General features: G+C 41.6%; 1 protein-coding gene across 1 annotated transcript in view; it reads right to left on the bottom strand.

Annotated features, from left to right (window-relative positions):
* Positions 1-12,035, bottom strand: part of LYPLAL1 (lysophospholipase like 1) — a 33,262-nt gene extending 21,227 nt beyond the window's left edge. Inside the window, exons 1-2 of the mRNA XM_004613055.3 lie at positions 11,916-12,035; positions 7,147-7,246 (exon numbers count right to left, since the gene is read on the bottom strand). Coding sequence (XP_004613112.1) covers positions 7,147-7,246; positions 11,916-12,009 — 194 coding nt within the window. The 5' untranslated portion in view covers positions 12,010-12,035. The remainder of the gene's footprint in view (positions 1-7,146; positions 7,247-11,915) is intronic.
* Between the last annotated feature and the right edge of the window lie 2,267 nt (positions 12,036-14,302).

Below are 14,302 nucleotides of genomic sequence, written 5' to 3'. Positions count from 1 at the left end.
AAAACCATGATATTCAAAGCTTACATGAAAAGTATCTAACCAATTAAAAAGAGAAAATTCAATCTAAGCAAAGATATTTCCTTGATATAATAAAAGGTCCACAAAAATATCTGTAGCCAACATTACAGCAAGTGATGAAATGCTGAATGTCTCTCCTGTAGGACAGTACCCAGGAAGGCCCTTAATCCTACTGAACACGGTGCTGGAAATACAACAAGCAGTAATGCCAAGGCAGTGAAATGAAAGGAATGAAGATGGGTAAGGAAAAACTTTTATTCAAGATGCTATAACTACAAAAAATTATAAGGAACCCACCAAGTAACAGAAATAATTTAGGAAGACAACAGGATTCACAAACAACAAACAAAAATAAAATGTTTTTTATAAACCAGAAACAATTAGAAATAAAATTTAAAAATAAAGATGAAAATAAATGGTCATATATACCAGGAGTGTGAAGCAGAAAACATGTTTTTACATAAACTGAATTGCATGCAATGGCATGCAATTTCACTAAAAAAATCCACATAGACATTTTTATAAAATTGATAAGTATATTCTAAAATTTACATGTAAAGAAACCCCCCCAAAAAATCAAGTGCAAAGAACCAAAGGTAAACTTTTCCAACAGAACTTAAGCATTTGACTTCAACATTTCTTTTAAACCTAGAGTAATCAAAAGTTTTGTATTGGCATAAGATTAGACAAACAGTCCAAGGGAATAGAGTTTAGATAAGAATCAAAATGTTCATAAAAAAGACTTGTAACAAGAATATTTATGGAAGTATATCTCTTCATATTTAAAATCTGAAAATAATCCGAATGTCCAGTGACAATAAAATGGAGAAATCGTGTATAGTTCACACATAAAACCTACTCAGGATTTTAAAAATGAGCTATTAATAACACACACAGATGGATCTTAAAAATTCTAGGCTGATGGAAAGAAGCCAGACACAGAAGATTAAATCATTCCATTTAACTGAAATTCAAGAACAGGAAAAACTATGTCACAGTGATGAAAATCAGACAACGGGAGCCTACACGTAGGTGGGAACTGAATGGAAAGAGGCATAAGAAAACTTTCTGAGCTTTGGGGACATCTCTGTCTTAATTCACCCAAATATCCTGTGCTATACACTTAAGATTGTTTGTATTTCATTGTGAATTTTGCCTTTCAAGAGACATTTCAGGACTGTTATTCATGGGTTTTCATTAAGTCAGTGAAAGTGCAAACCAGAGAGATGGGTGAGATCGTTGGATTTATGTATCTACCGTTGCCTCCAAGCTATCAAAATTACAGAGCCCTAATTAATTGGTCATGGACAACTGAATAAAGACATGGTGAAAGGGTTTCAATGGGAAATGGGCATTTTCAGGTGATTTAAATATCCAATAAACATACAAACAAGGACTCAACACCACTCATATTAGAGAAACGCATATTATAAGCATAAAGTGATAACACTGAAGATCAACTAGAGTGAGTAGGAAAGAAGAGTAACAATGGAGATTGTTCCTGAACAAATGGCTGGACACTGCTGGCAGAACTGTGGACTCTGAGCTGCCGCCTCTGCAAAGACTTATGCCACTGCCACCAAACCAATGAAGCGAGACCTGCTTTAAAACATTTCTTTCTCATTCCCGTCCACAAATGCCTCACTGAGGTAATGTTTCATTACAGTCAGCATCATTTTGATGGGGGGAGAGTTGACAGCAAGCTAGGGCAATGGTCACGCCACTAAATCCTGGCTTTCCAGTGAGACGCCTTTCACAAAAAGACTCAGAAAGGCAGATGATATTGTCAGTCCATCCTGTGAGGAATCACCCAGTCTATTTATTAGTTATTCCTAATTGACAGAGACTTTAGGGCTCCCAGCTGATGAGAGCAAAAGCAGAAGAGATGCGAAATACTAGAAAGGGGGATGCCACCGGAGAAGGTGGCAAACGATCAATGCATGCAACCCTGCTGCCCTTTTCACTGAAGGGAATGCGCAGTGAGACACTCATGAGCATGCGGTCCAGGGAGGCCTGGGGACTATGCGCCACAAGTCTCCTGGGGCTCCAAGACGCCAGAGAATAAGGTGGACTGAGCCACACACTCCCTCCTGCTTCTGCTGGCGGCAGAATCCTGGTATGTGGGAGAATTTCCTTACCAATATGCTAGTGTGTTGAAATATGACTGGTGGCTGGACAGGGGGTACAGCTGCCTAAGAAGAGGGATTCCTTAAAATGCGTATCGCGGGCTTCATCCCGTCCAGTCAGAATCTAGGAAGGTACAGTCTAAACATTTTGTATTTTTGATAGATTTCTCAGGTGATTCTTATTGGAATTCATTTACACAGTTTGGGAGTATGGATTACCCTCAGTTTAAAGTCTGTGTCTCAAATTAACTGTACAGTTTTTTTCTAAATCCTAATTGGGTGCTACTTCATAAAAACATGACCAGCATGCTATATATAACCTTTCCTCCCACATACACACGCACAAAATGAATAAAACATGGCAAGTTTGGTCTTCCCTGAGATCCTGCACTTTAACTTCTCACTGCCCTAATTTGCAGTGTCTCCTAGCTCCTGTGTGTAAATCTCCCTTGCTGCAACTGTTTTAATTGCAGCTCCCCCACTGCTGAACAGAAACCAGACTCCTGCTTGCTGGACCAGTGAATCTCAGTTTTGGCTGTTAGCTGCAAGAACATTTCTGATTTGTTTTTGTTTACGTTTTCAGTGCTCAACAAATACGGCCAAAATATACCCACGCATCTCTCATGTTTTAATCACTACAATGTGTGCACAAGATAAGTGAGTGGGATGCATTTCCCATTGCCACTGGGACTATAACAAGTTGGAAAGCTATTGTTCTAGACCAGGATGGAGGAGTAAGCCCACGGCTCTAGGGCATGGGGCCTGGCCCAGGGACAAGGCTGGACAGACATGGATGTGTCTCTGCTGTCTGCAAGCATCTGCTCTTATGCGGCCCTTGAATGATGTTATAAGTAGTCAAGTGGGCTCTAGGAGAGGGAAAGAATAAGATTCCAGCCCCTGTCCTAGGCAGGCTTCTTCAAGTGTCCAACTTAAGTTCCCCTTTGCGCAAGAAACTTTGAGGCAATTCTGAGAATACAGGTTCATCAAACAGGTCTACAACTCAAACATTTACTGATACATAAATTACAAAGAAATCTATTTTAAAATGACCCCCACTCCCCATTCAGGTTAACTATCCCACAAGGGTCACGACTGCCAGCTGAAGAAGTTAGGCTCCAGACTAGGGTACAGAAAATTTTTTTGGCAAAAGGTCAGACAGTAAGATTGAGGCTCTGGGGTTAACGACTGGATTCTGAGATGCTGCCGCAGAGCATCTAGAGACAGTGTGTAAATAAATGGATGTGACCATGTCAGAAAACTTTTCTTAACAAAACAGGCCAGGGTTTATTATGAAGCAGGCCTCAGGCTAGTTTGATAGCCCTTACTTTCGACTATCAGAACATTTAAGATTTCTATTTTGTTATTCAATGTACCTATTATACTATTCTGCTTTATATCAGCTGGAAAATCAAAGCATCTCTGCATCTTTATGAAAATAGTAGTGCCACCCCAATTTATGGTTGAAACTATAACCAAGAAGTACAGTTCTGGAATATTCCCTTCAAGGTTATCAGTCATTAATTCTTGGATAATATTGCTGCATTCTGCCACAGATATCATAGAGAGACGACTGTTTAAACTAACAGGTATTCAGGTATTCAGGTAAACTCTGAATAACTTTATGTTAGATGGCATGCTGAAGGATTTATGTACATGTTCAACTCTCACTCCTCTTTGAGGTTGATACAATGATGATCCCCATTTTACATTTCAGAAAACTGGTCACTCAGGGAAGAGGGGACAAACCTGATTCAAGACTTCCCATGTGTAATTTGGCCTATCAGGATTCACAAACAGATCTAACCCCCAAATTAATTCTTTACTGCTACTCTCACAGTAATCCCACGGCTTCTCAATGCCCTGCTGGCCAACATTATATCTTGGGAATTCCTCTGAACTTTTGATCTCAAAACTAGAGATCTCAAAAATATAATATCTGTATATATATTCAAAATAAGGAAGAAGAATAACAGAAAGGAAAAGAAAAAAGATGTCTGACAATGCTGGATTTCCTTGGTCCATGTCAGAAACATTATGAAGTGCTCCAAATGAAACTCTATACGGTTACTGGCTGCAAAAGAATTCAGAGACCAAGTTCAATCTGCTCATGTTTATTTGAAAATTAAGATCCAGAAATGACCGATTTCTTACTATTCAGCTTTTTTCCAACAGTGGCCTACTTCCGGCCTTGAGTCCTTGCCATTCGTCCATGCCCTGTAGCTCTCTAGCCTTGTGCACAGCCCACCATTTATGCAATTTTACCTGTAGCCCAGAATATTCTGGTGCTGCACAGGAGACCAGGTGACCCCTGGCTGAGAAACTCCGATGAAGATGACACGTTTCTACAAGTCTGCACTTCTCTTCCTTAGCAACTCACTTCTCTAAGATTTCATATTGTACAGTCTAGACCAGAAAGTCGGTTTGAAATAAGTGGAAGGAATAGCAAATTAATTATTTATTACTATATTGCTCATTTTGGATATATATTCCATATTATTTCTTATTAATACACAATGCATTGGATGCACTACAACGTATAACTAAATGTGCAAATGTGTAAATATCTGTGACTACATATTTACAAAGCTAATATCCATTAACTAAGTATGCAAATTATTAACAAATTAGTGGTTTGTGCCTGTTTTCACGCTTTACATATTTTCTTCAAAATCATGTTTCTAATCAGTTAATTATGTGAACATGAAAAATTTGATAACTCTTGAGCAAACACGGAAAAAATGCTGGTCTTTTTATCTTAAAGTATTAGGTTAATAATAGACTACATGATTTAATAATATTGAAAGCACTTATTATTTAATAACTGATAACCTTTTGAGAGTCTCAGTAACAAAAGCAGAACTAATTTTTAAGATAAATTACTGCTAATAAGTGTTGAGTGAAATGAGTAATATAATACACTATTGGCAATAATGCAAAGTATTTTTTGAAAAAAATTTGGATAAGTTAGTTCATTGAACAACAAAAAAAAATAAGATTCAGGACCCCTGAACAAATATGCTCTAGGGATTTTTCCAAAAGGACAATTAAAAATAAGGTAAAAAGATATTTATAGAGACAAAAGGAATATAAAAACCAAGATAGTGAGACAGTGTAAAAGAGGGAAAATTTTTTTAAATGTCCTATAACTACTAAACAGTTTTATAAAACCATTACATGATAAAATTTTATAGTAAAATATTATATATTTGAATGAGAAAAAAGCAGAATTTATAATTACTTGTTTATTTTGAACTTTTATTTATAAAACTAAGTAAGGTATCAAACATATTAGGGATTATAATAAATTCTTAACAGTATTCATCAGTTTTTTACAATACTTATAGTTTACTCAAGTTTTGGTTTTATCTAGAAAAGTTTTCTAAAACATTGTACCAGCACAAAATTTTATTTATTCTAGTTATACTAAATTGCCATTGAAAGTCCTAAAGCCTGGGGAACTCTGGGTTGAACTGAAGGAACAATTTTGGGGAGCTAAAAGAATCTGGTAACTAGCAAACATAACCGAACAAAATGGAACATAATAAGAAATAAAAATTTCTGAAGGGAAATCATTAGCTCTATGTTGAGATATTGTGCAGAGGGCTGAGGTGCATGCTTGGTATGTGAGCACCCTGGGCTTGGTCCCCACCACCACCAAGGTCCCCAGGCATCCCTGGGAGTGAATCCCGAACCCTAAGATGAACCAACCTGCAGAATCCCAGCCCATCTGAAAATTAGAGTATTTTAGCTTTTTATATCAAATTGCACATCGAAGTAAACTTTCTAATTGCTCTGAGAGTGAAACATTTGGAAATAAAACTTGATGATGTATATACTACTCATAAAACTAAAGTAATGACTTTATAGCAATGTTAAAATACCCTTTCAAATATGACCAAATATTAAATCAGTTTTCCTTGTCATTATGCTCACAAAATCCCTTCTGACACTTAGAAAAACCTAAATCAAAAGTTTCACGACCATTAAGAGTCAGTGATCAATGTAATTTTATTTCTAATATGGAAAACAGTGAGAAATAAAGCAGACCTACAAAAATGTGCAATGTATCGAATCCAAAATGATTTTGCTGGGTCCACAGATGATTCTGATATTTACTGTTGAAAAGAGTACTTAAAAAACTTACTCGATCTGCATATTAGTAGTGCACCATAACTGGCATTATTATCCTTAATTTTTATTTACTCCTTGGTGACAAGGATAGAGATTTGAACTAGAGTGTTTTACAATATTTAGTAAATGTCTTATTTAGTAAATGTGTGTGAAATACATGTGTATAAATATACAGTCTTTCTGAGATCTTTATTTCTTCATTTTAGTAATCTCAGAAACAGTTAAAATAAGGAGGCAAAGTTTCAGAATGCCATTCTTACAGGATAAAATTGAGACTTAAAAGCCTTTTGATGAAAGTGGGATTGTTTTTTAATGTTTCTAACCTAGATTAAGTCTAAAAATAAAGGAAACAGTACTACAAAGACGAAGAGGTCTTTATGTTTTCAGGTGCCATCTCAATTTCTTCTTGTGTTGATTCCAACACAATGATGCTATTCACACTTTCACTGCCTTGGATTATTTGTTTTTCTAAAATATACACAGCTGACCACACTGCAGCCCCTCAGCTCCCCCCCCCCCCCCGCCAAGAACAGAGACACTAATCACTGAGAACGTGTCCAATGGAGGAGCAACTTCAAACAGGCTCTGTAAACCCATGTCCCATGGAGATGCTGGACTGGGTACTTTAGGGGGAGTGGACAGTCCTTAACAGAACAGAAATTTAGCTGCTAGAGGCCTGCACCCATTAGCGGCCTATTGTTCTGGTCTAACATAACTGCACAAAGAAAAACAAAGATTGTAGAAGAAAGTACTCCAGTTTAAAATACTTTAAATTCAGCTAAGCTTATAGTACATCCAGCTGGTCCATGTATTTATATGTATTTCATGCCACAAGAATTATACTGAGCACAGGAGATAAATTACTGCATACCTGGGAGGCGCTGTTGGATAAATAATTTTGATGTGCTGGAATGTTAAATCTTGATTTAAAACCTGCTTGATCCACCGTCTTACTCCTTGTCCAGAATCACCTGATGAATCACAAAATCTAGATTAAGACCAAGCATTTTGATATCACCGAGTATTTAAAAGAAATCCATTAACTCTTATGTCACATAAAAGCTGGACAGGAATTTTAAAAACCTCCAGACTTTAAAAAAAAAAGGCTGATGTGAATGAGATGGTAAAAAAGGAAGGAATATTTTTGATAGTGACATCTTTGGAGAACTTGTTTAAGTGTGAGTTTTAAACTCAGGAACCAATCAATAAGCCAAGGATAAAAACAATTTAAAAATCACTATATCTGGGTGTTCTTTTTTACTCTTATTGTCTCAAACAAAAATTTTCTCAAGAATTTTTAAACAATGTAGTTGAAGCAACCATAGGGCACCCTTTCTTGGTTAAAACAACTCCAATTTTCCCAAAAGGGCATTCCATCTTCTTTTCATTTTGAACTTGAAGAAAATTAAATTTTTATAACATGGTGACTAACATGACCTAAAATAATGAAAATACACCTCCAGGTAAGAAAATAACGAAAACTGATTCAAGTATTACTATCTGTTCATTTGTATGCACCTCCAAATCTGGGAAGAAATAGAAGTTCTTCTTAGACCCAAACTGGACATTTTAATGGTAATGCTTGAGTCTTTTATAGAATCTTTTCATGAAGATGAAAATCCAAAATATATTTCCTGAATACTTCCTAGTGCCTGGCACTGTGCTGAAGGTGTTGGGAGGAGTGGGTTGGGGAGAAGCCCTCTCTCGGAGCAGTTTCTTAGGAAAATCGGACATGGTATCCATGCTCACACTGTGAGGACAACTCCATGTGCTCACAGAATTCAGTGCTGCCCCCGCTGAGAGGGCAGGAGAACTTCCCCAGCATCTAAGCTCCCCAGGGCAAGGGCAGCTGTGGGGTTTATTCCCATGGTTCTTCGCCTAGCAAGTGCCAAGGACCCAAGGGAAGGAGACAAGCAGCTAAGGCTCTAACCCCAGGATGGTGGAAAGGGACGCACAGGAGGACCTCAGATGGCACAGGACAGAGGGCGCAGGCCAGGAAGGTTAGAAAATCAGTGAGTGCAAGAGGAGATGGAGAAAATCAAGGAACTTGGTGAGCCCTTGGGCCCAGAGGGATTTTTTGGAAAGAAGAAGGGGAACACTTATATGGATGGCTTCAGAAGTGCATGAAGACAGCAGGACAGAGGCTAGAAGTGGTGGGAAAATCGGGCAGGAGAACAGGGGGACAGATGCTGAGACTCAGGTTGCTGCTGTGTGTATAGAGGCTTGATATGGCAGAGACAGAGACGGGCTCCTCTGCAGGGGTCTGCGGAGAGGGTGACAGGGATGAAGGCACAGTGAAGTGACACTGGAAGCAGCTGGAGGAGACACCAGGTCCTCACACACAGAGGCTCCTGCTCCTGACACACTCCAGGCCCCATGCAGCCGCAGGACGGATCCCAGGTCCCAGGAGTTGAGAAGCTCACTGTGGTTTGCACAGTTCCAAAGAGCTCTTTAGACAGAGAACAGGACACTCGCTAGGTCAGTGACTTCCTACACCAAGAACATCAACATCAACACTTATGTAAGTCACCACGTTGCCTCCAGGGCAAGAAAAAGTCCAAGAAATCTATTTTTTCTTAAAAATATATTTTTAGAAAAGAGATAAAGGAGAAAGAACCTAGAAAAGGAAGCAGTGTGAAACAGAAAAATATGGGCGTGATCTGGCAGCCTATGAACCATAAAACTATTGTTACCATCCGAGCCTTTAGAGAAAATTCCTGCTCTGCCCTACCTGGGCACCAATGTCCCTCACTACCTCTCCTGCAGGACACACCGTGCACACAGTTTCGAACTTGCCAGGGAACCAGCTGCATGTCCGGTCATTTGTCTACTCAGTGCTCACATGGGGTCGGGTTGCTGGCGGCCATCTCCTGCTCCTCCGTCCTTTCTTCTCCTGGGTTGTGGCCTTTGAGTTGACACTATGCCCCCTACTGGGCCGTAAACATCAGGAGAGCAAACGCGCTCATCTGAGTCACTCGCTATTGCATACACATGGGCCTGGAGTCCTGAACAATGGCAGGGACGCAAGAAGGAGTTCATGGCTAGGAGGCAGCTGGAGAAATATGTCCAGAGCTCAATGGGGAAGAGATTGGAGACATAGACTTTATCCTCTCTGAACTTAGGTATAACTAGCATCTCTAAGTGCGGATTTTATCCAGTGGAAGAGAAAACAAAAAGCAAAGGAAGAATAAGAAGGGATCTCTGATGAACTCTGAAGAATCACAGTTAATGATGTAGGTGGATAAATCTGCTCAAAACAAAACAAAAAACCCAGAAAGCATAAATAGAAGTAGAATAGTTTAAGAAGAAAGCTAAATGTTCCAATTCAAATAAGAGGAAGATTGGAAGCAGTCCACTGTATTTGGCAATACACAGGTCACCGGGAACACAGGCTTACTCAGTTCTCAGACGCTGAGTACAGGGACAGAAAACCAGAGAACAAACACGCCTGTTTGACTCTCATGTAAAGTTTAGTGGGGAATAGAAACACTAAAGTAGGTAATTAAAGTAGGTAATTATTGAACACATAAGGACAGCCAGAGCACCCCAAGGGAGTACAGAATTAGGGAGAGGGGCTGGTGCAACAGCACAGTGGGGGGGGGGGGGTATTTGCCTTGCACGAGGCCGACCCAGGTTCAATTCCCAACATCTCATATGGTCCCCTGAGCACTGCCGAGGTAATTCCTGAGTGCAGAGCCAGGAGTAACCCCTGTGCAATGCCAGGTGTGACCCAAAAAGTGGAAAAAAAAAAGAATAGGGAGAACTAATCTCATCTAGACTTTTTAGTCTTGTAAAGCAAAACGTAATGTCGCTTACCCACGTCCAGTGCCCCATTCATAAAGTTCACATTTTAAAAAGCCAGCACCATATTCTGTGAGTATAGTGAAAACTGGTTTGTCTATATTTAGATTAAACAAAAGTGCAAACATTGTAATATAACTAGATATAATGAAGTCTTCTGTAAAACCATATCCCATATAGTTTTATTAACTAAATGGAGCTCTAAAATAAATAGGAATTGGGGCTGGAGAGACAGTACCGTAGGCACATGGGCAGACCCAGGTTTGAACTCAGCACCCCCATATGATCCCAAGTCTATAAGGAGTGATCCCTGAGCACAGAGCCAGGAATAAGCCCTGAGCACAGTGGGGTGTGGCCTAAAAGCTCAAAATACAGTTAACAAGAATTATGTACTCTGCTTGTATAGTTGGCAGAACTATTTGGATAATTTCTTTATTAAAAGTTAAAAGGGGAAAATACACGTATAATGTTTTAAGAGACAAACAAGTGATAAAAACTGCCAGTCACTTGGAGCTGATGAGTCAAGTGTGTTTAGAGAATCTGGCCCTAAAGGGGGAAAAAAGAGACATACAGGCGTGTGTACTCTCTGAAGATCCTATAAAATGATGCATACTTATTGAAAGAACTGTGATATAGGGGGATTGGTGGGTGCTTATAAATGAACACCACTGGACCCCTGAAGAATGTCCTTGAAAGGTACTGTTTGTTACTTGCCAAACATTTCATTAGTCAGGTCCTTGCCTTCAAGCGTGTTTGGCCCGGTGCTTTCTCATTTGAAGCACACATATCAGTTCAAGGTTTTTTTCACCTTAGCTCACAAAAACATTGATTTGGGGAGTTAGAACTGCATCCAAATTCCACTGCTACTTCTCGTAAAGGACAAGCAATCTCAGGTCAGAAACTACCTAGATTTGACTCTGCCTGGAATCATTTCCAACCTGGCCTGATTTCCCACAACTGCCCAATTTCTTATCTCCATTCCACTGTTCCAATCTCCTCCAGGGCCTTATCAGCAAACCCCAAAGGTCACAGAGAAACCATTTTCTCCATCAAATCTCTTGGCCCAATTTTTTTCCCTTCTAATTTACTTGGCATTAAACCATGCACCTTCTTATGATGTCCACCAGTGACTCAAACGAATTGAGCTGTTTTGTTTTGCAGGTAGCCCCTTAAGGACACTCACTGGCTGCATCTCATTTCATTAAAACGAAAAACCGAGTCCACTAGTGGTTTAAGGGTGGGCAGCTAAGACGAGAGAGACAGAGAGAGACAAAGAGAGAGAGAGACAAAGAGAGAGAGACAGAGAGAGAGAGAGAGCGAGAGACACAGAGAGGGAAAAGGACAGGAACCAGCCAAGGAAGGAGAAAGGCATCGCAGGACAGGCAAGAGTGTCTCTCAGAATAAAGAAGATTTCTAACTGAAACTGACTCCACTGCGGGCTCAAGCAATGCCAAGTCACCCGACGTGGCTGAACACAGCAGCCAGTTACCGAGCCCCTGGGTGGTCCTAACTCATCTCTCCGGCCACTTACCTGCCTAATACTTAGTGTGCAGGTGAGGGGCAGGCAAGGGGAGCAGGGCTGCATGGAGAGCACCGTGCACGGCGATCTCGCCGAGCGGGGCGCTCAGGACCCACAGACGGTGACAAGGGCGCTCGGGGGCCCAGAGGGTGACCGGGGGAGCCGGGCTGCAGGGCGCGGGTGGCCTTGCCCCGCGCCCGGCCCGAGCCACCGCGTCCCCGTCTGCCGGCGCCCACGAGGGCAGGCGCCTCCTCCCGGGGCACGACTGGGGCCCACCCGGCAAGGAAGGAGTGTCCCGAGGAGCGGGACCCATCGTGCACCTGAGCCGTGCAGGAAGATGAGCGAGGCGCTGTGCCTGCCCGCCGGAGAGACCCAGCAGCGCTGCAGGCGCGCGGAGCCCGACGCAGCCGCCATCGCCGCCGCCGGCCCCGCCCCGCGGGCGCGCGCACGCACACACGCAGCGGGCGCGCGCCTGGGCTCGCGCGTGCTGCGTGCGCCGGCCCGGGCCTCCTGGCACGCGGCGTGCTCCCGGCTGGGCCTCCTGCAAGGTTGGTGCACCCGGGGCTCCCCGTGTGTGCTCACGGGGGGCTTCCGCCGGCCACCGCCCTGGTGGCGTACCGGGGAGGTACTAGTCGGCCTGCTGCGGTGGTTGCGCTCCGAAAAGCCAGCCCCTTCCGGTACGCACAGCCCGGGGGCTCTTGCTTAGGCCGTGGACAGGTCGTCGGCAGCCTGTCCAGCGCAGCCTGAGATGGTCCCGTAACTTCTGTAGTTTCTGAATCGGCGCAGAGCTAGCTAAAGCGCTTACACTTTACTCCTACTTAGGTGACCTATTATTATTAGTTATTTTCCATTTATTAATTTTTAAATGGAATCATTGAAACACATTTCCAAAGTTGTTCGTGATTGGGTTTCAGTCATATATGTTCCAACAACACTTGCCCCTTCATCTGTGTACATTTCCTATCACCAATGGTCCTAGTTTTCCTCCTGACCCACCCTCCCACTGCCTGCCTCTGTGACAGGCACCTCTGTCTGTGTCTGTCTGTCTGTCTCTCTCTCTCTCTCTATTTCTCTCTTCCTCTCTCTCCCCCTCTCTCCCTCTATCTTTCCTTTTGGAGGTGGCTTTTATTAAAAGGAATAAAAAAGAAGCAGGGGCTGGAGCAATAGCACAGTGGGTAGGGCATTTGCCTTGCACACGCTGACCCAGGTTCGATTCCCAAGCATCCCATATGGTCCCCTGAGCACCGCCAGGGGTAATTCCTGAGTGCAGAGTCGGGAGTAACCCCTGTGCATCACTGGGTGTAACCCAAAAAGAAAAAAAAAAAGAAGCAAAAAGCCAATGTGGATGTGGATGTGAAAGTGGAGGTGGAAATTGGAACTCTGGAACTCGTACATGTTACATGGCAGGGTGACTGCAGTCTGCACTTAGCAAGTTAAAGACTTAATCCTGTGACACAGAAAATTCTGTCACTAGGCGAAGGAGATGAAAGAAGGTATGCCCACACCAATTACCTGAACCTCAGTGTTCATAACAAAAATCAGAGTAACCAAAAATCAGAGACAGATGCTCATCGAAGGATGTGTGGAAAGCAGAATATGGTATATGCATGCTATGGAATATTATCCAGCCCTTCAGAAGTAGTGAAATTCTGACATCTACAATCTGATGAATTTTGAAACTAAGACGTTAAGTGAGATAAACCAGATCAAAGGACAAATCGAGTTACACGAGAATTTGTCCTTTGTATCTAGATTAGTATCTATACTAGGTAAATTCACAAAGACAGACAGCAGAATAGTGATTACAAGGTGTTGAAGAGAAAAGAGAAAAGCAAGATAATGCTTTGTAGGTATAGATTTTCTGTTTCGTAGGATGAGAAAAATTTCTTAACAATTGTTATACATGGCTGAACTATACTCTTAGAGTGTTTCAAACAGTAAGTTACATTTTATCACCTGTTTTCAACTACCAAAGGCAGTTATCTCTGTAGTGATTATCTCTACCATGACCTAACCATCGGCATCCTTTGATACTGAGGGCTGTAGCCCTGGCAAGAGGTTCATTCCTCATGTAAGAACCACAGAGAGTATCATGCTAAGTAAAATGAGTCAGAAAGAGAGGGACAGACATAGAATGACTGCGCTCATTTGTGGAATATAAAATAACATAATATGGACAATATACACATGGGCCAGGAATACTGCTCCATAGTTGAAAGCTTGTCTCATGAGCTGGGGGAGAAGGCAGCTGGGCTAGAGAGGCAATCACTAAGTCAATGATGGTTGGAGAAATCTTTCAGGAATAGGAGATGTGTGCTGAAAGTAGATAAAGAACCAAATTTGATAGCCTCTCAGTATCTATATTGCAAATCATAATGTCCAAAAGTAGAGAGAGAGTATGGGGGAAATTGTCTGCTGAAGATTGGAAGAGGGGGGTAATAATGGGGACATTGGTGGTGGAGAATGTGCCCTGGTGGAGGCATGGGTGTTCTATCATTGTATGACTGAAACTCAAACATGAAAGTTATGTAACTGTACCTCACTATGAATCAATAAAATAAAATAAAATGTTATTCATTTACATAAAAAAAATGTCCTGCAGAACTTTCAGTGGTCTCCCACTCATTGTAATTGTCATCATATTCAAGCATTTACAACTTCTCTTTCATTTGTTCAGAGGTAATCATCCTACTTCTTGAGATTAAAC

Source organism: Sorex araneus, chromosome 7, assembly GCF_027595985.1.
Source record: "Sorex araneus isolate mSorAra2 chromosome 7, mSorAra2.pri, whole genome shotgun sequence".
Lineage (NCBI taxonomy): Eukaryota > Metazoa > Chordata > Mammalia > Eulipotyphla > Soricidae > Sorex > Sorex araneus.
The sequence above is the reverse complement of the archived record's forward strand: the minus strand, read 5'-3'. Positions and strand labels throughout refer to the sequence as shown.